The following is a 26503-nucleotide window of genomic DNA, read 5'->3' as shown; positions in this document are numbered from 1 at the left end:
AAACTTACGCTTCAAGGCCTCCCAGGGGTGGCGCAAGCTGCGAAACATCTTCTCCTTTCCCATGCTACGACTTGGGCATCATCATGAGGTATGCAAGCGAGCGTACAAGCATTCTGGCAATCTCAACCCCGGTCAAGGACTCCGTAACAAGGGTCTAACTCTACTGTACTTGTCAGCCTAGTCGCGATACAGGTGCAGATGGCCCCCAACTTGATGAAACCTTGACCTGGAAATCTAGAGTCTCTATCACCAAAATGAACGCTACGTGGCAAAGCCCAAAAGCCTGGAGATATTCGTTCGATGCCTCCTACAAAGTTTTCATTTCTGCACATTTTAACGTCAGCTATCAAGACCGAGGAGGTGCGCTTGTAAGTTGACCCTCATGTCTATGTTCAATGGCGACAAATCAACCCCCTGTCTATTCGCCCCTTCCAAGCAATGACGAAGACCACACGCAAAATCATGAGCTAGTTCATATCGACCCCTCGACACCTCCAACCGAAGAACACCAAACATCAGAAGAGAGGACTGAGCCTTTGCTGTCCTCTGCGACGACACCTGAACATGGCTCGCCTCATGAATCTCCTCACGGCTCAGTCCATCGAAACGATAGTGAGGACTCCGTTACCCAGCCGCTTTCCTCAAGACGTAAGAGCTGTTTCTCCTTGTGCGTCAAACACTGATCAGGTCAACAGCAACTGTCGCTGGCACTGTTACTTCTCCGCCGCAGAAATCAAAGTCTGGCCGGCGTCATTCTTCCTTCAGCACACTGAAGGAGCGCATACGTGGTTCCATCACACCGTCGCTCCACAATCTGCTCGAGAAAGACAGCTCAGGGAAAGGCACTTCTCGAGAGTATCGTCGAAAGACACAACGCCATCGCCTGTTGCGTTTAACTATCGGCGAGTGGTTTAACACCGTGGTACTGTGCGTAATGTACTTCGGTATCCTCTACGGTTATTCACGACAAACGGCCATCACTGTCCCTCAAAGAAGAATATTCAATGCGCTGACCACCGGCGTTTCTCTCCTCCTCGGTGTGAATCTGGCAGCTTCGCTGCGAAGTTACGCAAAACTGTTGCGCTGGCGAATATTGGCGGCATGCTATAGACCATTGGAGACTTTCGACCTGGTCATGGGCTGTGACAGCCTACTCAATTGTTTCAAACTTGTTTTCAAAGCAAAGAACCACAGGTACAAATATCTCCCCTCGAGAACGCAAATATTTTGCGTCTTGTGGTTGCTTGTCCATCTGGCCGTCACGGTCTTGGTAGGAATTATCGGCTTGAATTACAACCTCGACACATCACCATACAGGGTGCTGTTTCGAACAGGAGCTGTGAACATTCTGGACCTGGACTCTCTTTGGGGTGGGACTGATGATTCGTCTTATTTGACCGATTTGTACCAGATCCAACTCAAGGGCCTCGCAGGGATAAACGGAGACGAATACGACTTGTCCGACCTTGACAACGACTTCTCTGATGTGACCTGGGAGTTTGATGGCGACCCTCCAAATTATTTTGGCGACAGCGCTGGACGCACCGTATGGTATTTCCAGGATCTCAACGGCGACGACCTTGGAGAAGTGGCGATATCCACACGGCACATAAATACCCAAGCCAACTGTACCGGCTTCAACGTGACCGAGGGTCAGTATGGGAATCTCTCGTACGTCATCTTCAAAGATGGGGACAAGGAGGTCAACCGTTCATTACCGGCGGTGCCTGGCTATGGCAGCTTGATGGCCATCGCTCAGATGAACTCGACCTGCGGCGAGAGATGTACCAACATTGAGGGTTTCCAGGCTCTGTCGGACTTGTGGTCAATCTCTGAGGCCGTCTACTTCACGTGCACAAACACCGTTGGTAGACCCGTCGACCCCAATGTCAAACTGTCGTCCAATTATTCGGTCTCTGACCAAGTGGCGCGGATGCTTGCCGGGGCGATCGGCTGGGACAAGACGGCGCCGACTCGACTGCCAAACGGCACGTTGGAGCAGTATCAGTTGTACCAGAACATCACGACGGTCGGCTTCAACGGGTGGGTCGACCAGCCGGACGCCGACACTATGGGTGACATCATTTCGAGCTTCACGACCGGTCTCATCGCGACGCTAGACGCGGGACAGGATCAAACCTATCGGAAAAACGTCGACGACGGCAGGCAACCGATTCCGGCGCAGATATTGAAGGTGACGTGGAGGTACGCCGGCACCATCCTGGCCGTCATCCCATTCATCCACGGCTGCACGCTGGTGACGGTCATCCTATGGGCGAACAAAGCGATCATCAAGGACGACAGTCATCTCGCCATTGCAAAGGTATACCACACCTTCCTCGGCCAACTGGGCGAACAGGGATGTTTACTCCGCGGCGATCAAATCGTCAAAGTGCTGGCGAACCCTGACGTCGCTTACGGCTGGAGAGAGAGCACCGAACAGGACGGTGCGATGCATGTTGACGTGTTTGAGAAGGGCCGATACCATCCCAGAGTTGAAAAGCCCTTTGTGGAGGGATGGTACGATGGGAACAGCAAAATCTCCATCGTGACCGAATCGGAGAAGGTTGTCAGCCAAAGAAGAAGACGATATAGAGACTTTGATGCGGCGGATTACTTTTGATGGCACTGTTCTACGGAGTCTTGATTCTGGATCGGTTTCCATTGGCCCCGGGGGGGTTGGCATTTGGCCGAGTTTGATTATATTTCAAAAGGTATACTTTTTTTGGGTGTGTACAACAGTCGGAGGGTTACATATCTAGATGTCTATGGAAGGATAGGGATACATATACCTTACAAGATGTATCAAGAATTGTAGCCTCGGATGACCACTTCCCACATCTGTAGCGTGGCCATTTCCGGAGAATGAGGCACGCCTGATGTGCCCAAGGTACCTGGAGAACCCATGACAAGTCGCGCCTAGAACGCCTAATTTGTGCCCCGTAGTTGACGTAGTCGTCCCGCTAAGGACGAAGATCTCGGGCCCTGAGCTTAACTAGACGTGACCCTTGAATCGCCCCATCGACTTGAAAGTCCGATACTATTGTGAAAATAAAAATAAAAAATATAAAATGAATGACGTTCAAGCTTCACCTTGATTGGGAACAACACACACCGGTCTGTCGCTACCATAATCAACGATCCCTCCCGATCACCGAGTGATATGTCACGATGGAAATAGCACCGGCCGTATAAGAAGTACCTGTTCCTTCACCAGGTCCAAGATATAATATCGCAAGGCAAAATCGGTGTGCTGTACAAAGCTTCTACAATTTTGCTTTAGGTCGTTGTCATCAACACCTCGGTTCAATTCAGTTCTCTCGCCGACTTAATATTGAATTGACAACGATCAATAGAAACGGGTCAATGCAATGCGTTTGGCACATTTGCACATCCCTCGTCTGATCTCCTATGGCCATTCATTGGCGTTGCAGAATGCCTTGCTCCAGCGGCAATTCAACTACAAGGATACCATCCGTGCCCACAACCCGGTCAACTCATCATCATCATCATCATCATCATCATCACCGCCTGATCCGACACTGTTGACATTCTCCACCGACCCGACGTACACGGTCGGTCGGCGCCACCTTCTCGCAAACCCCATCTCCCAATCCCAGCAGGACTTTTTGACCGCCGACGGTCTGGCGAACTTCCGTGCCTCTCCGAGAGGTGGACTGTTGACGTATCATGCCCCGGGACAATTGACGGGTTATGTCGTTGCGGATCTCCGCCGGCACGGAATCACGGCCCGATGTTGGGTGAAGATGTTGGAAGAGAGTGTCATGCGAACTTGTGGAACCTGGGAGGTTCAAACGATGAGGACTGATGACCCGGGGGTTTGGATCAAGGATGACGAGAAAGACCAGGATGAGCGGCCGAACTCGAAATTGACCAAAAACTCAAAAGACCGCAAGATATGTGCCATTGGCGTACAAGTCTCGCGAGGCATCACGTCACACGGTGTCGGCCTCAACGTGTTTGACGCACCTTTTCCACCTTCGTTGAAGGATGGCTACAAATTCACGGAAGCCCAAAAACAATCTCAAAGTTACGACCAACGCAGCAAGGGGTATCTCTCATGGGGTTTCAGTAGAATCGTCGCGTGTGGGTTGGAAGGGAAATCGGTGACATGGCTTGCACGTGAAGGTGGTGGTCAAGACGCTTCACAGCCCCCGACGCTTATTGAAGACGTGGCGGATGTTTTCGCACGAGAGGTCATGCTTGGAATCAACAAGATGAAGGGTCAAGAGAAGGAGGCCGTGAAGGAAGTCTATCGGATCGATGAGAGTGACCTTCTTCCTGCTACGGGAGATTGAGTTGAGCGAGGGAGAGAGTGAGAGAAAAAAGTCACCCTGGGGGAAGGGAGATGGGCAACCACCATCACCAACACCACCACCAGCTGGTCATCCTTTCTTTTTCCAATTCCATGCAAGTCAGCAAGCCAGCCAGCAAGCCCACTAGGGCGACTGCATTTCCGACGGCCCATGCAACTGGAGCCGAAGGACTTGCTGCATCATTGGCGAGATTGTTCAATCCGAACGGAGCATGAGTGTGACGAACTTGCGGTCATTTATTTGGTGGCTTTTTTCCTGGCGATTGTGGTCTCGATCACCGCACAGGACGAGAGAAAAAGAACAAACTCGTACGGAAATCCTCAACGGAGCAGTGGTGCGGAGACACACGCTTTTGGGACACCGGCACTAAAAAAGCCCCTGCAATGGCTTGCTCGCTCCCCCTCCAAGGAAGCGAGCTCCTCTTTCTCTCTCTCCTCAGCCCTGTCAATCCGGAAATTGAAAAAAGAGAAGAAAAAAAAGGCTCATGTCCAGCCAGGGCATGTCGCCACCCGACAAGCATTACGTACAGGCGCCAAATTGAAGAGAAGAAGTGAGGCGGACTCGACACCAGAACGACTCCGTACGTGTTGCTTCGTTTGGACAGAGAGAACGAAAAGAGAGACCACAGGGAGCCGGAGTCAGAGTCACCCGACCCCCCGCTTTCAAAAATGCAACATCATCAGACGGGTGGCTTGCGCCGTGGGAAGTGGCTCGCGTCAAACCCTTTTGCTGATGCAGAGGTGCCCTTGATCAGGGAGGGGCGTTCCGAACCAACGGGTCAAACCACCAACACAGGGGGCAAAGGTGGTGCTATTGTAACGATTACTGTACAGTGTCTTGCGGTGACCTCTCTTGAAAGCGTCTCTTTTTCATTGGTTTCGAAGGCGCGTGTGTTGTGGGTAAGGAAGATGTTGCCCGGGGGTAATTGTACAGTACTTTTACGGTGGAAACGACAAGAGCATGCAATAGACCTTTTTGGGGGCACAGCACTGCGCCTGGCAGCCTGGACACATTCAACAATAGGAGCACATGCTCGCGTCCGCGCCCGCGCGCCTCTAGAGAAGGTGGCGAACGCCTTGACGGTGGAAGGAGGGGGGTTGTTGGGTCCTGTTTTCCTTTTTTTTTGCCGCCATTCAGACGGGAGCTAGTAAACGCCTCTGGCGTTATTTGGGCGTCTCGTGATTATTCACCAACGCAGGTGTTTAGCAAGCGTTTTATAAGCGATTCAAAATTTCACCACAGCTTCACAAAGTTGAGAGAACGAGTAAGCCGGTGGTGATGGTGCTACTTTGTGGTTTTGTGGTTGGGAGGAGGAGGAGGAGGAGGAGGAGGAAAGTGGTGGTTGCAAGGATTCTATAAAGTTATAAAAGAAGGAGTACGGAGTTATGGGAGTTGTAGTAATTAGAGAGTATACACTCCAAGGTACTCGTACTTCAGCCAAGGTACTCGTACTTCAGCCAAGGTACTCGTACTTCAGCCAAGGTACTCGTACTTCAGCCAAAGTACTCACTTTCCTACCTACCTACCCAACATAGGTACGGAGTACTTGTATAATCATGTATTCTATACTTCCCACCTAGGTCTCTTTATAAGTACTCGTATCGTCCACGTCGAAAAGCGACGCTTTGTATTGTCACTCTAGCATTTTCTTGGTACGGTCACTAAAGAGCAACGGCGGAGGTACAAGATCCGAAAAACAAGTCGTGGACAAATTCTCATCTCATTCGATGCTTTCCCAGGTTTTAGTAATCAAATCAGACTCTACGGAGTAAACGGCATCACAACCCCCCCTTCTCCCTTCTCCCTCCCCCCTCCCCCCCAAAAGAAACTCTGAACTTCCGTCGTACTCCTGGTAAAGAACGGGTTCGGTTCGGCCCACGCCAAATAGATAGATCCCTTCACTTAGGTTCGTTCCCCTTCCCTTTGCCTTAGTGAAAAGCTTGCTTACCGGAAGCTTGAAATACTCTACTGTAGATACGTAAATAGCAAACTTGGGGATCATACTTTGTACCAAAACCGTATCAGGTACTTCGCACTCGTGCCGAATACTCCTAGTTGAAAAATCATTCGATTAGGGTCGAGTCGTACTCGCTATGAATTGAATTTGGAGTGCAAGTCCACTCCATGTGAGAAGATTTCCTCTTCATCAGGATCTGTCATCCGTGACCCATTGAATGGAAATTTATCCTCCCCCATCGGCGCAACATCTGCCATGGGCTGGGAGGGACCGAGTGCGAGTCAATGGTTCTGAGGTCCTCATGACACGCCCTCGAGTCCCAATTTCTATCTTGTTCGTTAGACAATTTGTCTTTGCGGTAATGACAGACCTGGGCTTTGCTTTTGGTCGAACGTTTGGCCGAACGAGAAAGAAGCCCAGAAAAATATTAGACTTCCACGCTGATATCAGTAATGACCGTTCAAGTTCCCATCGCTTTTTGTTTGAAGGAGAAAAATAAAATAAAGAAATCCTTCATCCCTGCAACCGAGACTACCTTTTCTACGCCACAAGCATCAACACCCAAGTATTCATGTAGAAAAAGACAGGCGCCATGGGTATCCGCACTCGACTGTTTGTTTTTGTAGCATCTCCTCTTCCTTTTCAAGGTGCTGCTCTGTGGCTCTCCATTCACTGTGCAACAAGCACACTTCTCAGGGACCATCGACACTATCTGACTCCGTGACATGATGGTCGATTCATTCTTGCTTGCCATATTGCTCTGCGGCGTTCCAGATGGAAGGTTGGAAGTGAATGTTGGTGAAATGAGCGGTCGATTGAGTGGAACTGCATTCATGAATCAACAATTGCCAAACCCAAGCCAAGAGATGGCTTCAGACATACTTGCCAAACGTCCCGGCATCTAGTGGAAGGCTCTGGTGTTGGATGTCTGGTCGATAGCAATTAGCAGTATAGCGAATGCGAAAGTCTTGAGGCTTGGAGTTGCTGCTCTCTGCTGAAGCCGGTGTCGATGGCGAGGGCGACACTGATCGGTTCCATACAGGAGCTTGTGAGTTTGTTGGAAGCGCAGCAGAGGAAGAGTAGCTGCGTTGCAGAGCCGGCTGTGTTCTGATGGCCAAAGCCGGAGGGCTTTGATTTTGCTGTTGCTGCCCACTGGACATTGTGGCCGTCGGAAAATACGATGTCTGAGCCAGAAGAGCTGGGTCCTCAAATACCATCGGTGGAGCTTGTTGGTACGGGGAAGGGTATGGATTCATCGGAGAAGTTGGTGATACGTTGACCATGTTTTGTGAAGGCATGATATTTGCACCGGGAAACACGAATGAACGCAGATTAACACCATCCATGCCGCCGCGGATGAAATTCTCCCCATAAGCTGGAACATACTGAGGTGTGTGGCTCTGCATGAGAACTTCGATCGGCTTGTCATCCTTGTAGATGATGTCGTAATGGCCACTGTTACACAGTATCAGCAATCTCATCCAACACAACAATGACTTACTCACGGTCTGTAAATCAAGCTGATACTTGGCCAGTTCTGAGAGTCTTCGACAAATCTGTGTGGAGTGACTTCATCCCCTGCGCTTCTGTCCAGATACAGCACCTCCAGCCCGATATATGCTGGGGCAATCACAGCGTCATTCAGAGCTTGTAGACCAATGTGTTCGATTTCTTGATTTGACGGCTCGATTCTAGAGTGGCAGTAGCCCGAGACCGCCATGTCCATGAACGGTGCGTAGCGGTCCGAGTTGACTTGCATGAACGAGCTGGTCATCATCTGTACCGCATCAGAAGCTATCCACGGCAACCAACACGTTTGCACGCACCTTGAAGTGATAAACAATGGAGTTCGAAGGGCCTTGGTCATTGAAGGCTTCCATTAAAACTTTCTCACTCCTGTCTCCGTGTTCGATTGCGGCTTTGATTGCATCAAATAGATCCCATGTATAGTCGAACATGTCAAGAATGATGTCGTAGTCAATACCAACAGCTCGCATGGTTTGCTCGAAGCCTTGAAGGCGTTCCTTTTCTCTTGTGACAAGGCCAATATTTCCGGAACTCAGCAGGATCTCGAAGTACGCGAAGACGGCGCCTGCAGACATCGACAATCAGTATCTCAGTCAACTCTTGAGCAGGAATCTTTGTACCTCGCCAGCCACACTGACCGTCACCTTTGATCGAGCGATAGGAGTTGTGTGTCACGGCCAGAGCCTGGGGTGTCATCAGTATAGGCCTCATTTTCGAGGAAGGACCCAACTTACTGTTGTTTTCACGACGTAGGTCTGATCAGCCTGAGCATACTCTGTAACAAGGTCGGATACAGGTCTTGTCTCGCCGACAAGTGGTCCCTGGCACATGTTAGTGGTGAGCTCGAGCACACATGGAGAATACCGGACTCACAGGCAGGTCGGCCTGGTACTGGTCAGATAAACGCTGGAACTGCTCCATTTCGTCGGCATCCGGGGTAGCCATGGTGGATGCTGTATGTGTGGACGGAGGCGGTGTATAGTAGCCGTGGTTAGCGTAAACGCAAGCAGAGTTCTCGTGGGTGAGATGCTCGTAGGGGTGGGAATAAAAAGGTTGGGCTTGAACGGGCCAACCAGGAGGTGCAGGGTAAGAACCGTAATGACTGTGGTGTTGGACTGGAGACCAGTGTAAGCTAAATGTCATTTCCCGGTCTTGCTCCTGGGTTGGGATTTCTCGGTGTAGGGACTATCGACAGCACGAGACTGGCGATGGAGGGCCGTCGATTCTGTCAAAGAGCTCTTCCTCTGGCCCGAGAGAGTAACTAGTGAACCGCAAGTGAATTACTGTTGACCTGAGGATGGACAGACAAATTCAAGAGTGTTTGGATCGAGACGGCGAGTGAAAGCGTCGACAGTCTCGTGGGCTGTGGGCTGTGGGCTGTGGGTTAGTTAAAGAAGGCTCGTGGCAAGACAGTCGGCTCGTCTCGTCGGAAAAGTGGTTCTAATAGTTCACTGGGATCAACGAGACAGGAGAAGATCCCAGCCTAACAAAGGTTCTTTCCAAGTGACAGGAAAGATGTCGATGGAAGAGTGGCAGATGAACTGGACGGACGGGATTGCGGTCAGAGGCTGCCGCCTCCTAGGTATGCAGGGCTGCAGGATCCCCGTGCGTCTCGTAGTGTGTTTTGAAGATGGTGATGGTGATTCCAGCGGTGGACCAGATGGCGACTGGCAATGGCGGGCAAGGAACAGCTTCATCTGCACCCAATAGCGGTGCAGATCTGGTGGAAGAGCTAACCAGGGATCATGGGTTGTGGGCGGGCTCTCCTCTTTTTGAGATGGCGCAGGGAAGCGATGGCATGGCCGCAAGAGGGATGAGGAACGAGAGAGATGGTGGAGGGATTGGACGCAACAGCGGTGGATTTTGGTTGAGATGGATGTGTGAGGTCAGGTCGGTCAGAGTCAGTGCCATGTCAGTCGGTTGAGATGGAGAAGAGTCGGAGCAAATGTGAGAGGCGAGAGACACCCCGGCCTTTTCGCTGGGGCTACTGACCTCACCAAATGATTAGCCTCACCACTCCCTCGACTAGTCGGCTGCAACAGTGTTCTCTCATTTTTGCTCAATATTTGGCCTCTCTAGGCTAGGCATGCCCTCTCACTGCCCGTAGCGAGGTGCATCCAGGCAAATCCAAGGATAGGCACGATGGGTCGCTCTGCCTGCTTATTCGTTTGGCGGTTGCAATCTCGTCATCCTGGTCGATTTTCTACTCATAGAGGAAGGTTTGTCTATCTCGACCCTTGAAAATGGTCGCTCAGGTTCGCCTAGATGCAACCAGACGAGATGATCCGAAACAGACAGTCTCTCCGCTTCCTTTCCTACCCATGAACGGGCGCCGTCGTGGCCGCCAGTGTCGCTTAAGCCCCGCCTGAGTTGCGGATGAGAACAGTGCAACTTCCGCTACCAATGGCCTCTATCCTGTCCCCGACCCTTGTACTTGCAGACCTTTCCCCCCCTCCAAGTACGGGTACTACGTGGTACAAGTCCTGTCCAACCGCGACTCTAGTCTGTATGGGGATATTGTTCACCACCACGCAGTCTTCGACCTGTCCGCAATGGGCCAGGCTGCCTGTCTACTTTGTGGTTAGCCCGCGAGCCTTGTGCCTTTTCTCGGCCGCACAGCTCGACTTTATCACGAACCGACAGCGATCATGGAGATACAAGTACAAACTTGGTCGAGGCCTGGTGGCCCCGAAGAGTGCTTGGCCCGTTAGGGCAAGGTTTGCCGGGTCGTGGCCAATGCAAGCAAGGGTGAGCAACCATTTGTCACGGCTGATGTGCGCAACACATGCAACCAAACACTGGCGTTGTTGGCGAGAGGCTGGCAAAGAGGCGTCTATTAGGCTAGCTATGACATTCCCAAGCAACCTCCGATAATGCAGGTCGCAGATGGCACCGACAGGTCGAGGCTAATGGCGTCTGGATGATATCAGGACCTCACCTCGCCCGCCCGGGGTTCCCCTACATCACGCCCCATGTTGCATCCTTCCTTGCGTGTCTCCATTGTTCAGGACTGCCCCGGTTTCCCTCGCCTTCCATAAGGCCGGGTAGAACCAAGCTTCCGAATAAAGGCAAGCTCCAGATCGTCACATTTTGAATCACCGTCCAGGCTGACAGCTCATCCTTGTCTCGAATCCTGGTCTTGCGTGATTACATTTCCACTCTCGTCGCCGGGTATTGTTTCCATTCTCTCGACCACAAACCCACACTCTCTGTTTGTGGCTGCCGCAGTAGGTCTTTCGGAGCTCGAAATGCCTTGCAGGCTGCAGCAGGCGACGCCCCCAGATGCACCTCGCACATAGGGGACTCTTGGGTACGAGTAATGTAGTTGCGCTGCGTCCAGGCCTGGTCTTTTCTGTAGTGGGCGTCGAACCCATTGACCAGTCGGGCTCTCGGAACTCCTTTGCGCGAGGAGCTGAATGCAAAACTTCTTCTGCCAGGGTATCAAATTGCTACTGCGCTGTGATCCAATATACAGCCCAACGCATCATCTCAAAAAACGTTGACCGCTGGATAAGCCGGCATTTCCGCTGCCTTTCCCAGGAGACAATGACAGGGGGGAGATGTCTCATCATCGGCAAAAGTTCTGAACATACGGAGTAAAGTTTTACGAGCCACAAGTTTCCGCTGCCCGAAATGCAGGGACCTGGCAACGCAAAAAGCATCCGCCGCGAGTCATGTCAGTTCTTTTTCTTACTTTCCTCGAGGCAGACAGGGACAGAAATTCCACGACGGTACGTCGGTCACTCCACACCCGGGACGTACTGTGGAGTTTACACTACGGACTCGTATCGAAGTACAGGCTTTCATACTTCCCGCACCGAAGGAAATGTAGAGTTTAAACCACTCGATGTCGTTGTCGTATCGTTATCCTCCCCTCGTTTCCACAGGTGGATCACTGCCCTGTCCAACTCAACAATGGGATTTGTGCATGATTACGGTGGAAAATTGAGTCTTTTGTTTTGTGATGTTTTTTGGACATGCAATGTACGAAAAACCGGAGTCAAGAAAGTACCCAAAGCTCGCTTTCCCATTTCCTTTTTGATTTCCTCCGTACCCCGTGACAATAGATATTGACTCTTTTTGCCCGCCAACACAAACGAGGGCGCTAGCGCTACGGAGTACCAGTACAGTAGATAGTGCCATTGCCGAGGGGGAAGAAACTGATATATCAGATATTCTTTTGAGGGGGCCCCTGACCCTACCTGATTGAACAGGGACGGAACGAAACGAAATCGAAAACCAAAAGGATCCACCATACGTATATATTCATTCACCTTAGGTACTCGCAAAGGTGGCCTTTCACTTTTCCAATCTGGAGGAACCCCGAATGGGCTTCACTCACTCAACGGAGGGTTTGTACGACTGCAATAAGATCACAACAGCTCACAGTCTACACGACACACTACTCCACGGCCTGACGTGTCGCGGCACATCTCGAAAGGAAGCGAAGCCTAGATTTTGTGCCGGCTTCGGCTAGGGCCGCTTCTGACGGTCGATCATCGTTCATTCCCTCTGCCTTGGGTATGGAGTACAGCAAAGTCAATTTCTTCTGGACCTACTTTTCACACCCATATGCCGGGCTACAATTATTCTGGCGGTCTTTTCCTAGAATCGTACATACAAACACCGCATATGGGCGGCTGCCAGGCCTCATCGGTCGTCCAATGTCAGTCTCACCCCTTGACCCATATCACTTGACAGCAAACGTCAATGAATCGCCCTTCCCCCTTGAGCACTTGAACCTTTGTGCTGGGTAAAAGGCCCGGCTCGGGTGCAACCAATCTTTCGAGCATGGGTGCTGCAGGTCCCAGACTTCCTGCCTATCACATTGCGCCCGGTTTGACATAAAACGCATCATTTGCCCAACGCCACAAATTTCTGCTTCCCATCACCCGGATTGGCATGTTGTCGGCAAAGGGGGGCGAATATGTCGGTCGACCTTGACAAGGGCCAGTGAAGTGAGTCACCCGACGCTGGCACATCCAAGGCCCAACCGCGGCTTCTACTTCGACATCCGTAGTTCGGTGGCTTCGCTTCTTCCTCGCCGCATTTTCTCTCAAACAGGCGGCACAAGTGCCTTCCCACCTCCTCGCCCTCCGCGAGCTCCGCGAGTTCGGTGACCTGATCCACGGCTAGGAATGGCATTACCAGAATCATTTGCCATGGGGTAATTCATTAGTCCACCGAAAGAGCCTGATCCCTGTGCTTCTTCGCTCCTGAAACCCTCGCCCTCGTTCAGAAGTGCCGAACACATGCCGTCAATCGCTGAAGTCCAGTCGCATAACTTGGCCAAACGTACCGTGTCCTCTGCACTGGTGTCCACTTCAACAGTGCCGTCATCCTGGTTGATCTTCGCTCGCAGCTTCTTGTCGACAATCAGTACGCCCAAGATATCTTGAACTTCACTGACAGGGATCTTGACATGTTTGGAGATGAATTGCAGAGTGAAGCGCGTATATGGGGCAATGAGCTTCAGGACAGCCTTGCTGCGCATGTTACGACTGACCTCATCTATGTTTTCGGCGATGAACGGGTCGGCCAACAGGTCTTGATTATCCTTCAAGATAGATTCATATGTGTGGATATCATCGCGCTCATAGGCATTGACGAGATCGGTCATGGCCGAGATGCGCGGGTCGTTTTTGTAGGGCTTCGTCTCTTGTGAGTCGAACGGGTTGATGTGTGACTGCATCAGCATGGTTGTGAGCACAAGATACTTCAGCACCTGAATTCTCTGCATAGATCCGGCCTCGTCGTAGTTTTTGAATGACTCGAAAAAGTCGCTCTGTGCTTCTTTCCAGTTCTCCTCGCTCATGTGCATCTTGCCTCCGCACTCCCGGATGATGCCCTGTACCTTGGGATGTGGTACGGCCGAACGGACCGTCAGAGCCTTCTGGTACAGCGACTTCAGACGCTTGTTGTTCTTCATCTCGGCGTACATCTGAATCTCCAATGCATAAGCTTCCAACGAATACGTCCCTTTGCCAGGGTCATCTGTTCCATCTTCCCGCTGGCAGGCCTTGTGGATCTCCCTCACTTTATTCGTGAGTGATGTGTAGTCTTGCTTGTCCAGATACAGTTTTGCTAGCTTGACGTTTGTCTTCAGTGCCAATCTCTCGTTGTTCGTGGCCTGGAATGTGTCGAGCGTAAGGGAGTAGAATTCTTCCATGCACCGATACGCGGATTGGTCGGTGCCCGAGGCCACTTTTTCAATATAGTCGAGCATGTTGTTGATGGACTTCTCGGAATAGTTGCGCGTCACAGCGGACTTGACGTACGTGAGGAGTTGCTTGTAATGTTTAATGGCATCTTCGTATCGGCCAAGGGCGAATTCGAGCTTGATGGCTTGCTTGAACCCTTTGAAACCCCAGTCTCCCTTCTCTTCCTCGAGGTCCGGCACGCCTAGGAACTCGGTTACCGCTTCCTCAGGCGAATCGGCTTTGAGCTGTTTAGCATTGTAGTATTTGTTCTCGATGTCGACGTCGCCAGAGCCCGACAGGTCGTCATCATCTTCATATTCGAAGTCATACCTGTATTTTGTTAGCTCTGTCCGACGACGTCCTGGATTGTTGATAGAGGGGTCACTCACTGCTCTGCGTCAGAGTCTTGCATGAAATCATCGTCGTCAGACATGTTGTTGATGAGGGGCTGAAGTTGCGTTTGTCAAGAGATGTGCGGATTCAGGTGTTCCTGTTTCAATTTGCAGCGGTGAAGAATATGGAAAACAGGCCAAAGAAGAGCGAGCAATTCTGAAGGCCTTTGTCAGTAAAAGGCCGGCTCTATGTTTGATAGTTGTCACTCAATTTGTCTGCGCATGTGCTGCGTACTAGACAATTCAGTAGGCATATCCTTGATGATGTGAATGCGGAGAAAGACACACCGGGTAAGCCTAGTGAGCTTAGGTGCAATGGGCGATCGCTGTGTTGCCTACGGACTGCTTGTTAGTGGCCCTTATCGAGCCTTGGCTACCTGAGTTATTAGTGGCCTAAAATCGTCCGGGCTGCTGAATCACCAAACTTCTGCGGCGAAACTGCGCCCACCAAGTATTGTGCCGCTTTTACTCTGTACGCCACACCTTGACTTTTCTTCTACATCCATCAGAATACCGACATCTTGCTGTGTTGACTTCGACAAGCAAATCCAAGATGGGTGGCGATCTCAACCTCAAGAAATCATGGCATCCCTCACTGATGACCAACCAGAAAAAGGTATGGGAGCAGGAACAACGAGCGCTCGACGAGCGCAAAAAGATCGACCAGATCATGAAAGAGCGCGCAGAGGAAAGGGAGATTCAGGAGCTCGAGGAACTTCAAGAGGCAGCTGGTGGAAAGAAGAGACAACAACGTGTTGAGTGGATGTACTCCGGACCTTCAAGTGGACAGTTAGGGACCAGTGAGGAAATGGAAGGGTATCTGCTGGGTAAGAGAAGAATTGATGGTCTTCTGAAAGGCGCAGAGAGTGAGAAGTTGCAGAAGCCTACGACGACAGATTCGTTCATGGCTGTGCAAAATGCGAACAACTTGCGGGACACCGCAGCCAAGATCCGAGAAGACCCAATGCTCGCGATCAAGAAGCAGGAACAAGCAGCATACGAGGCCATGATGAACGATCCAGTCAAGCGGAGGCTGTTGATGAAGGCGGCAGGTGGCGGAGACCAGGACGGCGAAAGAGAACACAAACGAAGGAAACACAGGCATCACCACAGGCATCGCGACGATCGTGACAGACATGAGAAGAGTCGATCACACAGAGACGAGGCCGATGATCGACAAGGACGAAGCAGACATCGCCGTCGAAGGTCATATACACCCTCCGAGTCACGATCACGGTCTCCACCTCGTCGGGTAGAAAGATCTCGCTCACGCTCTCGCTCTCCCTATCAGAAACGTCACTCATATGCAGATGATGAACGACGGCAACGACCCCGCTCACGTTCCCGCTCATATTCTCCGCCTCGGAGAGATGGACATGGGAATGGCGTACGGAAGATGCAGAGTTGGCACGAATCAAGACCAGAACGACGGCGCTCGCCATCACCAGGACGTGGTCGTAAGAGAGACGAGGACGATGCGGATGATAGAGCAGCGAAACTCGCAGCCATGCAACAAGATGCCGATAACCTTGATGTACAGAGAGAACAGCGATTGGCCGGTATTGCAGAACGAGAAAGAACGGAGCGAGAACGCGATGACGCTGCTCGAATGCGAAATGCCAAACATGGAGGGCGCGCTGATTTCGTGGACCGGTTCCATAAAAAGGCTGGCGATTTGACATTAGGACAACGTATGGGAAGGAATGGTGTCTCACAGAGGGATGGAGATGAGTAGGCCATGAGGAAGTAGAATAATGAGAAACATTGATCCCAGACATTCACATGAAGCATCTGGTCTAGAGTCTCGATACATAAATTGATGTGTAAAGTGGCAGCCTCGTGGCAGTACAAGCAACGGTCGCACTGCTCCGAGCTCTCGGCACGCTCACGCAGACGGTGCCGCTTTTAAGACGACCTGCTCTCGACTCACCCTCTTCTCACTTTCCTCTTACCCTCCCCCTCACGCTCTCCTGCACCTATGCAGCGACGGTCTGACTTCTACTGTAAGTCCCCCTGGCAAGCCCGGTCCCAAGATGAGTCTCTAATTGGCGACGACTAGGGCGGCTTCTTTTTTGGGCCCCTACGAAGGGGTCTTAAATTTTATACCTGAGATCGGTTGTGTGACCATTGGCGCGGAAATGCCTGGATTTCAACACCAAATCTGTGCCTAGCATGCCGTCGAGGTGATGTGTAAAGCCTTCAGTAAATGGCACAGTTAGCTAAAGATTCATGGCGGAGTAGGTCGAGACAAGGAGCGCGGCGAGCCTCTCAAGAATTTGACCTGAGAATATGTTTACTCCAACTCTTTCAGTGAACTTGAGATCAATCGAGAAAGGGTTTGTCAAAGTCTTCATCGGCCTGACTATATTAGACAGTATCGGGTTTCGAAGGAGCGCAGAATCATTCGAGTCTATTCCCGTCAACAGATAAACCTAGACTGTTATTTAACTCAGCGATTAGAATCATATTATGTCCCAATGAAACAGATATTGAATAGTCAAATAAGTCTAGAGGTCTCGACAATTCGGCTCTGTTCAACAGTGATTAGAGTCATCCAAAATATAGACGGGGAGAAGAACAACTCGATTGTTACGTCTCGCTCCACCTAAGGATGTCACTGCACGTAGGGTTTCTTGGCAAGTGGGAAGTATAGGAGGGACGAAGTCTCGAAGAGCGTGTAGTATATTGAGCGTACTGATATACTAGAAGCGAAGTGATCACAACCAAAACATATGAGTATGATCGTGAACGAAGTTAACTACGTGGTAAAGCTATGTAATGACCGTGTATATATAGTTCGTCGCGCTCAGTGTTTTTCAGTGTGTCTTAGTGGTAATCAGCGAGGATCAGGCTGATTCTCACTGAGCTCCACTGAGTACCACTGATTCCGCTGATCCTGGTCACGTGGCAGCCAATGCGGTTTATTCGAGGGTTCTGTCCGCATGCAGAGCAAAGGAAGGGGTTTAACAGAGCGCTCTTGGAGAAAAATGCTCCTTCTGGTGGTCTCTTGTCGAAAGAAAGCCTCCGTGGCGTGAGGATTGTGTGCACTTGGTATGTCAGTTTAAGGATGAAAGGTTCTATGTCTCATTAACAAAAGGCCCTGGGTACTGCTCTACTATATAGGCTAGGTACAGTAGGAAGTGCTACACAATAAGGAGGCAGAGGTCGATGTCCCCAGGTTTCCAATATAGGAGAGATTCTCTGCACTGCGACATAGACCAACGCGCCCCAGAATATTTGTCCATTCTCTTAAAGCAGTGCTTTTACATAGTCCGAACAGAAGCGTGAAGAGACACAATAACAGTGGCCAAGCTGTGAGCTAAGCTGTGAAGAACTGTGCTCATACCTCGAGAGAAGCTGACGTGGTGTGGCCGCTTTGAGTCACTCTGAGATGATCAGCGAAAGGACTATGAGGAACACCACCACCCATGCCGATTGGCTTCTCGTCGATGTTGGTGTGGCTGCATTCTCATCTCCGGATGAGCCGCTACCTGGTTTGCTGATCACTGTACCATTGACTACGCCGATGACAGTTCCATTGCTGAAGGCCTCGGTGTCACCAAGATCGAGACTGACTTCCGGGAAGTCCAGATTTGTGTTCTTGAGCATATAATCGGAGCCATTTTTCAGGAGCCAGTCAAAGAAAGTCACAATATAAGTGGTGACGATATGATGTGCCCGGGTGCCATTCATGCTTGTGAGTTCGAGGCTATCCAAAACGGTTTCATTGGTAGGGAAAATTCCAAGCAGATCAAGAACTAGGGGAAGGTCTGAGTCTGCATGTCCGTCAGTGACCATCATAGGCAACTTCGAGGAGGGCATTTGGTACTTACAAGTGTAATGCGCAGCGTCGTTGACGATCAAGTCAAAGCTCGGGCCGCGAAGATTTGACCAGAAAGCTGCCCAGTTTGTCACGTTCGCAAGTTTGCCATCTCGAGTCTGACCTGAGACAGCCATGAGCATGAACGGCCTGTCAAGACCCTGACTGACAACATGGCCGGTAACGGCACCATCCATGTTGACAGCACCAGCGATCCGAGTGTCGTTCAGCAGGAGAGTTGCGCCTGCACTACCACCGATCGAATGACCAAAATAGCCGACATGGGTGGTGTTAAGGCACGAGCTACAACCAGGGATCACTGAAGCTGCAAAGGAATTGTTGTTGAATGAGGTTACAATGAAACTGGCATCTTGTGCGCGAACGTTGACATCAGCAATTAAGAAATGTTCCACTGCCGTTGCATTGGTTGTGTCTAAAGCGGCGGTCACTGTCTCACTCGCAGTTATGTTTTCCCCATTCGGATAGACGACAATATCGGTATCGTAAGGCGTGTCTATAGTAAATCAGCGGTGTGTCAAGCAGCAACGACGCGAACCAACAGACCATATGCAACAACGACATAGCCGGTCGATGCCACCTGGGAGAGGAGAGCGCTGTAGAACAACCGACTTGTCCCTAGCGCACAGCCAAAAACAAGGATCGGCCATCCACCATCGCCTTCAGGTTGAGCAACTTTCGATCCGTTTGCCGCAAGTTGCATTGAGAGCTTCTGAAACGTCCCAGGCTTGGAATCAAGCCCACTCTGTTGAGCTTGGGACAAATCCTCAAAGATGGCGGTATCCGTATCCATATAAGGGCGTTTGACTGTTTCTTCGTCGTGGGTGGGATAGAAAACGGAAAGCATCAGAGCCGGGACTTCCACTTCAGGAGCATATGGTTGTATTGAGTCTGGGTTTTTCAATTCCAAGATGCTCAAAGCAACTGTATAGGTCCCATTTGGTGCCGGGATCACCACTTGTGCCCCTATGAACGGTGACCAAAGTGAAATGGCCACAACGAGCCGGCAGGTGATACTGACCATCTCGACGGATGGGCAAACGACAACTGATTGAGTAGTACCTGTAACTGTAATTGAAATCGAGAGTCGTGGAATGCTCAGCTATAAAAAATCAAACAGACTTTCGTTTCTTCATAGCAACAATCAATCGGCCGTAGTACTAAGAAATATGGAGAAGAAACTTTCAATGGAAAGCCATAGTTCAGCACTCCGACCGTTGTATTGTACCAGGTTAAAACGGTCTGAGCGCGAGTACCAGGTGTCCCGAGCGCCAAATCATGGCCTTGTGAGGTTCTGGAACATCCTTGTAGAAAGTTTTCGAGATACTGTAACGTTGATCGGACAGTAGCGACGCGTGAAGAAGATATAATATTCAAGAATGGAGTAACCTGATCTAACTTGATAGACATCGAGGATAGAGATAGATAGTCGACATTGTTAAGCTCTTTCTTCGCAACGGCCTCTCTCAAGGATCGCGCCTGTTCGAAGATTGAAAGACGTCGTCAAGTCTTAGGCAGGACGGGATTGTAGAAGGATAATTGTGATCGTCGAGTGTTGATGTGGACATGTAGAGAGAGGAGAGAAAGCGACAATCAAAAACCCTCTTTAGACGACAGAGGAGAGTGAAATACAACTACGTAATCAGCTCGAGTATAAAACGACCCGTGAAGGTGCCAGGAACCGACGCTGCTTTGTGACTTTATTCCTTCGCCTGCAGGGCACTTCAACACCCCCATTAGGGAAGCAGATAGGCAGGCACCGTCCCTCGACCGACCGGTCACCCATCGCACCATCGAAGCCACGGGGGCCCTTAGCAACCCGCCAGAATTTCGCCCCCCTGGGGTCAAGGGTGGCCACTCACCCTAGTCGCTCGAGTCGGGGTGAGCAAGGGCGGCATCACCCGATTTCCTTATCCGGGCTGAGCCGCGAGCAGTTCGACCACGCCTTGGCCGCGGCGAATTTCTTTGACTAAAACAGGTACAAGACGGTCAACGCGGCTCTTATCAATGCCAAGGATTCCAGCCTTATCGAACTTTCAGTTACTTTTTCAGATGCGACATGACAATGTGCCTGGGGAATTCGAGTGACATTGACACAACGAACATTTACCTAATAATCTCCCCTTGTTCAGGGACAGACAAAGCTGGTAGGTTTATGCGCTACATCTGAAGACCCGCTGAAGATAATGCGATTCTGTACTTTATAAGATGCAATTCTTCTTACTCCATATCTCGCATTCTCTACTCCGTACCTACATAACCACACGCGCAAGCCATCTCTCAAGATATAAGTCTACTCCCTGTTGTGCACTCGTACCTCTCTCTGTCTAGGCAGTGATATGGCCCAGGAGCCTTCTCCTTTCATCTCGATAGGCACGTCAACGTATCACGTCGCTCTTGAACAAAGGCTCGCCAACCTTTCGCCACAGCTAGTCAAGAGACTTGGCCGGTTCGACGACGACCTCATCCCATGTACTGCTATAGAATGGGCCGGGCCTGAGTTTTCCCCCTCCGATCTCCAAACAACTTGCGAGAAATTCGTCAAGAATGACGATGTCTGGTGCGAGGACTTTTTATCAGGTAAGTTGAACCCTGCGCCACATGCAGGAAACCCTGGTTGACGTTCCATTTCATCTCAGTTGTGATTCTATTGCAGCCAAGTCATTTGCAACATGGTATTAAGAGAAAACGTGTTTTCTCGGTCGACAAATCCAAGCACAAATTGACAGATGGTCCGTTTGTGATCTCGAGACCAACTGGGCACATTTTTCCTGTCTTCAAAATTCTCCCAGACACGCACAAGGCGTTCGTGAGTGGAATCATCCAAGAGACAACTTCAACGTCGATCTCGCATGAGCTTGTAGTACGTTATTCGGCTGGCCTCGCGATAAACTGCAGCTGACAGAACAAAAAGACATCAAATGGAATTGCTGTGCCTTCGAAGTTGTACAGTATTCACGATGAGAGACCACTTGCAGGTCTTCGATTTGCCGTGAAGGACACCATCGCTTTGAAGGGTACCAAGACAGGCTACGGAAACCGAGCCTGGTTTGAAAGCTGCTCTCCTGAGAGGCGGACTGCTCCGGCCACCAGACTACTTCTTGATGCAGGTGCTGTACTGGTGGGCAAGCTGAAGACGACTGAATTCGCCGAAGGCACAGATCCTTGCGAATGGCTTGACGACGAATGTCCTTACAATCCACGAGGCGATGGCCATCAGAAGCCTTCATCATCCAGTTCTGGAAGCGCCGTCGCAGCAGCAGCTTATGACTGGCTCGACTTCACCGTTGGTACCGATACTGGCGGGTCGATTCGACATCCGGCCGGTGTTCAAGGTCTTTACGGCCAGCGGCCTTCTCACGGCCTCGTCAGCCTGGAAGGTGTCCTGGGAGCCACCGACTTGTTCAATACCGTGGGCATCTTCGCTCGAGATGTCGAGATCTTCGCACGCGTAGGCTCTCACTTTGTCGATCCCATAGAGAAACCACTGCCTGTTGTTTCGAGAGGACGCAAATACAACTTGCTCTATCCGACTCGAGCCCCGCAGATAGACAACCCGGACCAACACCACCACGGTCAGCATCGTTGGTTCCCGCACCCGTCTGTAGATTTTTCCTTCTGGACCGAAGCCGAGAAGAGAATTGAGAGCGTCGTACAAGGTCTCGAGGCTCGGCTCAATTGTGAAAGAATAGCGTTCAACATCAATGAGCTCTGGCGCGCGACGCCTCCCCTCGGTCAACCTCGCTCCCTCGACGAGGCCGTGGGCTACGTCTACTCGGCCATAACGACGGCGTCGGCGTACCACGGCGGGCTGGACAAGTTCATACGGGACCACGTCGACGCACACGACGGAGCACCGCCCGGCATGTCCCAAGTCGTCGGTCGCCGTCTCGAGCACGGTCGTTCCCTGCCTCCGCAGAAACTCGCCGAGGCGCTCGAAGCGATGCAGGCGTTTCGGGAATGGACCGATACGACGCTGTTCGGGTCGTACGATCAAGACGCCACGACGCTCTTGGTATTTCCTCAATCGTGCGGTCGTCCCGACTATCGACACGAGGTTCCCGATCGGACCGAGCTCTTCAATGACAGCTTCAGCATCTACTCTTTTGGTTATCTGGTCGGGTGCCCCGATTACACCATTCCCGTGGCCGAAGTCCCCTACCACTCCGCCGTGACCGATCGGCTCGAACACCTCCCGGTCTCAATCAGCCTGGTCGGACGGCCTGGGTCGGACCTCGAGCTTTTCGACGCTCTTCGTCAATTGCACCGCGCCGGCATCGTCCGAGACGTCGCGGCCGGACCTCGATTGTATCCTGGTGATACGCGTAAGCAAAGCAAGTAGACAATGATGTTTATAAGCATGGGGTGAGAACAAATTGGAACTGGAGCGACCTTGTGGAATTGGTGCGGTTATTGAAAGGGTGATCTTATCTCGTAACGAATGAAATGGGCGAATATTCGGTGCTGTGGGTGTTGGGAGCTTTCATGAGAGGATTGCAAAAGATGACCCCCTTGAGTACTTTGATTTCCCGATTACTTGTTTACAATGATGGCTTAGCGATACTTCTGAGCAAGGAGGTTACGGTTGCGCCGTGTACGAGTAGACGATGGACTCTTTTCATTGAGCACAAGATCGGGATCGCTTGCTCGTCTTGCGTAGATGGGTGAGCGAGCTCAACCTGGAGAAGATCTCGAGTTGATCGAAAACTTCACCGGATGGCAGGATCCGTTCCACTCAATCCTAACATGGCGACCTGTGCTCCGTACGGGATTCCTTCCATGCTCAAATCTTCCTTGACACGTGCCATGGACATTTCTCGACTCGTGAACTCTTTCGTTTGAGCCGCTCCATCTCCACCAAGCGCTGTCAGATAACTTTGCTCAGTTGGACGTCAAACAAGTATCACATGGCCCATGGACGGAGGGATGCAAAGAGAGAGCGCGGCATGGGTGGAAAAGGTGGATTTGCCAGACGACGAACGTCATGACCACTCGAGATTACTCCGTCCACATGCATAAGGTACAGGCTAAAGCGAGAGCCCGCCATCGCACTCGGATACGAACTGCTCGAGAGTGAGGATCAAAACCATTTACTTCTACGTCCTAGATAACAGCGAGACACAAGTGATATGGTTGTGGATAGCGCCATCGTTCCTCGTACTAGAGTCTACCTAGGTAGATACCTCTTTTGTAAAACATCATGCCCTGGACTACAAGTACTCGCAGAAACAGGACGTGGGTAGAAGTCGACAAAGCGCCGACCCCCCACAACCACAGTGGATAGAGAGCAAGTGCCTGGTCCACTTTCCATTCAAACGCTGTCTCGTTACAGTCACACACACACGACCATTCTTGTCCCGCTCGCACATGGGCGATACTGATGTACAGAGAATATGACATGCCGATAGCGAAAAGCATAAATCTCGACGTGACACTTTCTTGTACGGTCGTGCCAATTGGGTCAGCCAGTCTCTTTCCGCCCTACAAGGTTCTAATCATGTTGCGTTGTCATCTGTTGTGACCTCCGAGTATACGTATACACGCAAGGACAGTGCTGTGACGGCATTGTATGCGGGAAAATCCAATCTTTCTCTTCTGCCCGTTAAATCACAATGATTGCTTGGCCATTTTGTCTCCTTCTGCTATTTCTGCTCCACGGGAGAGACAGGCCACTCGTATCTTTGGAGACGCGGTTCATCCATAAATCCTTGTTTTTCTGGCAACGGCGGTGAAAGATTTGAGAGTATGGATGAAATAACAAGTCTCAAGGGCTCCCCGAGGGATCATGGTAGAATGTCCGATCATGGCACCTTCAGTGACGCAGAGGCCACGAAATCAAGCCCAATCATAGAAGAGACCAGTCTCCTCGTCGACGAGTCCTGCATCGACACCGCAGAGAGTATCATAGATACTCACGAACAAAAGGCCCGACTCATCGACTATGAACTCGAACGCCAGGGTATGGGACGCTATCAAACCACCATCTTCCTGCTCTGCGGGTTCGGATACCTACTCGATCTCCTGTGGGCTCAGGCGTTCGGCTTGATCATCACGCCCATGCAAACCGAGTTCGGCTTCGACGACACGGCCCTAGGTCATATCTTTACGTCCTTTTCGCTCGGCCTGACGTTCGGTGCTCTGGTCTGGGGCATCCTCGTCGATATCCTAGGAAGGAGCGTGGCGTTCAATTCGACAGTTCTGATCACAGCTGTGTTTGGTACATGGCTGGGTGCCATGGGCAGTTATGATGGTGTTCTTGTCCTGGTTGCCCTGACCGGGATTGGCGTTGGAGGCAACATACCCATCGACACCACAATTTGTTTGGAGTGTCTGCCACAGAGCCGGAGATGGTTGTTGCCGGCGTTGAGTGCCTTTCAGCCTCTTGGTGTGGTGATCTGTTGTGGAATGGCATATATGTTGGTGCCGAGATACAGCTGTCAGGAGGGTCTCCCCAGCTGTACCGTGAGCAGTGTCGATGCTGGAGACATTTCGAAGTGTTGTGTGAAGGGGGACAATCTAGGTTGGCGATATCTTCTGTTCCTGATCGGTATCATCACTGTGGTGGCTTTTGTACTCAGGAGCTTAGTGTTCAAGTTTGAAGAGAGTCCAAAGTACTTGGTGTATCGTGGCCGAGATCAAGATGCTGTACGAGTGTTGGAGTACATGGCAAAATACAACGGCCGGGAATGTGGCCTGACGCTGGATATGCTGGAGGCATTGAACGGCGAGGCTAATATGGACGATATGGACACGCCATTGCCCGGGACTGGGATGGAAGAACAGAAGCGGAGTGTATCACAGAAGATTCTTGCTGAATTTGGGCGGTTCAAGGTATTGTTCTCGACCTTTGCAATGGCAAGGCTCGTTGTGCTTGTCTGGGTGATTTATGCCTTTGATTACTGGGGATTTACTATCGCAGGCGCATTTCTACCAACAATTCTGTCGAGAAAGGGGAGAAGCCTGGGCCTCACTGTGGATGAGACGTATCGGTCGTATTTGTTCATCTATGTTTGCGGCATTCCAGGAGTGCTTGCTGGAACCCTGATATATGGGCAGAGACGACTTGCCCTGCTCGCGTCCTCATTATTGTTCGGCGCGTGTCTGTTCATTTTCACCGTTGTGAAGGATGAAGCATCATACATTGGAATCAGCGGCTTGGAGTATTTCTTCCAGAGTATGTTCAATGCGATTTTGTATGGCTGGACTCCAGAAGTGTTCCCAGCCTCAGTGAGAGGATCGGCGTGTGGATTGGCTAGTTTCTGGGGCCGGTCTTTCTCGATCATTGCACCTATTGCTGGCTCACAGATGCTAGCAAGGAGTCTTGATGGCGTGTTATACTTGGCTGGTGGAAGTGTATGGGTTTGTACAATTGCAATCATGTTGTTACCGAGGGAGTTTATGGGCAGGAACACCCTTTAAGGATTTGGAGAGGCCAAGGATCAGTGTGGTGATTAGTCGATACACACATAGGAATCAGTGCTTTGTGGATTCTCAGCCGATCGTGATATGGTATAGCCCAAAAGCACGTTAGACTGATGTTCTCCCATTCTTCTGACGACCACAGCGTCTTCGTGACTATTCACAGACACGACACTGACAGTTCTGTCGACCGTGAGCTTGGAATCCTAAGTCACGGCAGGATACCCTCGACAGCCACCGGAAGGAGGCGAACAAGTCGATTGTAGTTATCGATGATGCAAATATGAGGAGGCTTGTCGAGAAGTGCACCTGGTTTTGGCTCTACTTGATATCAGCTCCAAGCTGCAGGCAGATGTCCAGGCTCTCGTTCAGCATTGTCAAGGTGGCCTGATACTGTCGCCAAACATTGCGTCTCGTGGCAATCGCATAGTCGGCATTCGATTGCTTCATTCTGGTAAGATAGTCAGCGTACTGCCTATAAGATATTTCTATATTCCGGAGATTGATGTTCAATCACGTACAAATAATGGTTGAGGCCTTTATTTTTCCAGAACTTCACATGCAGTAGATTTTTCAAGATTTTATGCTCAGTACCATTGTATACGCGTGCTTTTTCTAGAAATCCCAATGTGTTGCTGATCCGTCGGGCATTGAAAGCCGCCTCAGGTTGGGAGCGGAAACAGTCTCTCAATATGTCTCGGATTTCCCAACGAGCAGGATACGAATAGTGAACAGCTCGCAGGCCGCTGCGATACAGGTGCCGGTAGGCGTGGAGGATGTCAGTGCGGCCCATGTGCATATGCTGAAGCTGCAGAGAAACCAGCAGTCGCCTA

At 51.0% G+C, this 26503-nt stretch overlaps 9 protein-coding genes across 11 annotated transcripts; 5 read left to right on the top strand and 4 right to left on the bottom strand.

Moving 5' to 3' along the window:
* Positions 1 to 3233: 3233 nt before the first annotated feature.
* On the top strand, positions 3234 to 4466 carry PV06_10133 (uncharacterized protein). The gene has a single exon (XM_016411648.1). The coding sequence runs from the start codon at positions 3372 to 3374 to the stop codon at positions 4317 to 4319; it is 948 nt and encodes a 315-aa protein (XP_016258402.1). The 5' UTR covers positions 3234 to 3371; the 3' UTR covers positions 4320 to 4466.
* Positions 4467 to 4880: 414 nt separating this feature from the next.
* PV06_10132 (uncharacterized protein) lies at positions 4881 to 5506 on the top strand. The gene has a single exon (XM_016411647.1). The coding sequence runs from the start codon at positions 5006 to 5008 to the stop codon at positions 5483 to 5485; it is 480 nt and encodes a 159-aa protein (XP_016258401.1). The 5' UTR covers positions 4881 to 5005; the 3' UTR covers positions 5486 to 5506.
* An 882-nt stretch (positions 5507 to 6388) lies between these two features.
* Positions 6389 to 9728, bottom strand: PV06_10131. 3 transcript variants are annotated; one of them, XM_016411644.1, is made up of 7 exons: positions 8695 to 9728; positions 8556 to 8642; positions 8442 to 8505; positions 8121 to 8386; positions 7800 to 8071; positions 7177 to 7749; positions 6389 to 7119 (listed from the first exon to the last, which is right to left on the bottom strand). In XM_016411644.1, the coding sequence occupies exons 1-7, from the start codon at positions 8962 to 8964 to the stop codon at positions 7032 to 7034; spliced, it is 1620 nt and encodes a 539-aa protein (XP_016258398.1). In that variant the 5' UTR covers positions 8965 to 9728; the 3' UTR covers positions 6389 to 7031. The 3 variants fall into 3 exon arrangements, with proteins under 3 accessions (XP_016258398.1, XP_016258400.1, XP_016258399.1); XM_016411646.1 differs by having other exon boundaries at positions 8121 to 8505; XM_016411645.1 differs by having other exon boundaries at positions 6389 to 7749.
* Positions 9729 to 12353: 2625 nt separating this feature from the next.
* On the bottom strand, positions 12354 to 14685 carry PV06_10130 (COP9 signalosome complex subunit 2). The gene is made up of 2 exons (XM_016411643.1): positions 14411 to 14685; positions 12354 to 14351 (listed from the first exon to the last, which is right to left on the bottom strand). Exons 1-2 carry the CDS (start codon positions 14452 to 14454, stop codon positions 12878 to 12880), a joined length of 1518 nt encoding a protein of 505 aa, XP_016258397.1. The 5' UTR covers positions 14455 to 14685; the 3' UTR covers positions 12354 to 12877.
* Positions 14686 to 14922: 237 nt separating this feature from the next.
* Positions 14923 to 16187, top strand: PV06_10129 (uncharacterized protein). Its single transcript, XM_016411642.1, has one exon. It carries the CDS (start codon positions 14967 to 14969, stop codon positions 16146 to 16148), a length of 1182 nt encoding a protein of 393 aa, XP_016258396.1. The 5' UTR covers positions 14923 to 14966; the 3' UTR covers positions 16149 to 16187.
* A 1299-nt stretch (positions 16188 to 17486) lies between these two features.
* Positions 17487 to 19275, bottom strand: PV06_10128 (uncharacterized protein; the record flags this gene model as incomplete). The annotated part of the gene is made up of 3 exons (XM_016411641.1): positions 17487 to 18189; positions 18247 to 18747; positions 18798 to 19275. The coding sequence occupies 3 exons, from the start codon at positions 19273 to 19275 to the stop codon at positions 17795 to 17797; spliced, it is 1374 nt and encodes a 457-aa protein (XP_016258395.1). The 3' UTR covers positions 17487 to 17794.
* A 1315-nt stretch (positions 19276 to 20590) lies between these two features.
* On the top strand, positions 20591 to 23018 carry PV06_10127 (uncharacterized protein; the record flags this gene model as incomplete). The annotated part of the gene is made up of 3 exons (XM_016411640.1): positions 20591 to 20831; positions 20891 to 21114; positions 21166 to 23018. The coding sequence occupies 3 exons, from the start codon at positions 20591 to 20593 to the stop codon at positions 22591 to 22593; spliced, it is 1893 nt and encodes a 630-aa protein (XP_016258394.1). The 3' UTR covers positions 22594 to 23018.
* Positions 23019 to 23739: 721 nt separating this feature from the next.
* PV06_10126 (uncharacterized protein) lies at positions 23740 to 25853 on the top strand. The gene has a single exon (XM_016411639.1). The coding sequence runs from the start codon at positions 23997 to 23999 to the stop codon at positions 25668 to 25670; it is 1674 nt and encodes a 557-aa protein (XP_016258393.1). The 5' UTR covers positions 23740 to 23996; the 3' UTR covers positions 25671 to 25853.
* PV06_10125 (uncharacterized protein) lies at positions 24816 to 26484 on the bottom strand. Its single transcript, XM_016411638.1, has 2 exons — positions 26192 to 26484; positions 24816 to 26121 (listed from the first exon to the last, which is right to left on the bottom strand). The coding sequence occupies exons 1-2, from the start codon at positions 26467 to 26469 to the stop codon at positions 25992 to 25994; spliced, it is 408 nt and encodes a 135-aa protein (XP_016258392.1). The 5' UTR covers positions 26470 to 26484; the 3' UTR covers positions 24816 to 25991.
* Positions 26485 to 26503: the final 19 nt, after the last annotated feature.

This window comes from Exophiala oligosperma (assembly GCF_000835515.1).
Source record: "Exophiala oligosperma strain CBS 72588 unplaced genomic scaffold supercont1.11, whole genome shotgun sequence".
NCBI classification, from domain to species: domain Eukaryota; kingdom Fungi; phylum Ascomycota; class Eurotiomycetes; order Chaetothyriales; family Herpotrichiellaceae; genus Exophiala; species Exophiala oligosperma.
This window is presented reverse-complemented; position numbering and strand designations above follow the sequence as displayed.

Bases quoted from the DNA above. Each gene is read 5' to 3' on its own strand.
- PV06_10133 (XM_016411648.1), top strand. From the start codon at position 3,372: ATGCGTTTGGCACATTTGCACATCCCTCGTCTGATCTCCTATGGCCAT.
- PV06_10129 (XM_016411642.1), top strand. From the start codon at position 14,967: ATGGGTGGCGATCTCAACCTCAAGAAATCATGGCATCCCTCACTGATG.
- PV06_10130 (XM_016411643.1), bottom strand. From the start codon at position 14,454: ATGTCTGACGACGATGATTTCATGCAAGACTCTGACGCAGAGCA. The intron at 14,352-14,410 runs GTGAGTGACCCC...AACAAAATACAG, and splicing joins CAAGACTCTGACGCAGAGCA to GTATGACTTCGAATATGAAG.
- PV06_10132 (XM_016411647.1), top strand. From the start codon at position 5,006: ATGCAACATCATCAGACGGGTGGCTTGCGCCGTGGGAAGTGGCTCGCG.
- PV06_10131 (XM_016411644.1), bottom strand. From the start codon at position 8,964: ATGACATTTAGCTTACACTGGTCTCCAGTCCAACACCACAGTCATTAC. The intron at 8,643-8,694 runs GTGAGTCCGGTA...AACATGTGCCAG, and splicing joins AGTACCAGGCCGACCTGCCT to GGACCACTTGTCGGCGAGAC. The intron at 7,750-7,799 runs GTGAGTAAGTCA...ACTGTGTAACAG, and splicing joins ATCAGCTTGATTTACAGACC to TGGCCATTACGACATCATCT.
- PV06_10126 (XM_016411639.1), top strand. From the start codon at position 23,997: ATGGATGAAATAACAAGTCTCAAGGGCTCCCCGAGGGATCATGGTAGA.
- PV06_10125 (XM_016411638.1), bottom strand. From the start codon at position 26,469: ATGCACATGGGCCGCACTGACATCCTCCACGCCTACCGGCACCTGTAT. The intron at 26,122-26,191 runs GTACGTGATTGA...CTATCTTACCAG, and splicing joins AAAGGCCTCAACCATTATTT to AATGAAGCAATCGAATGCCG.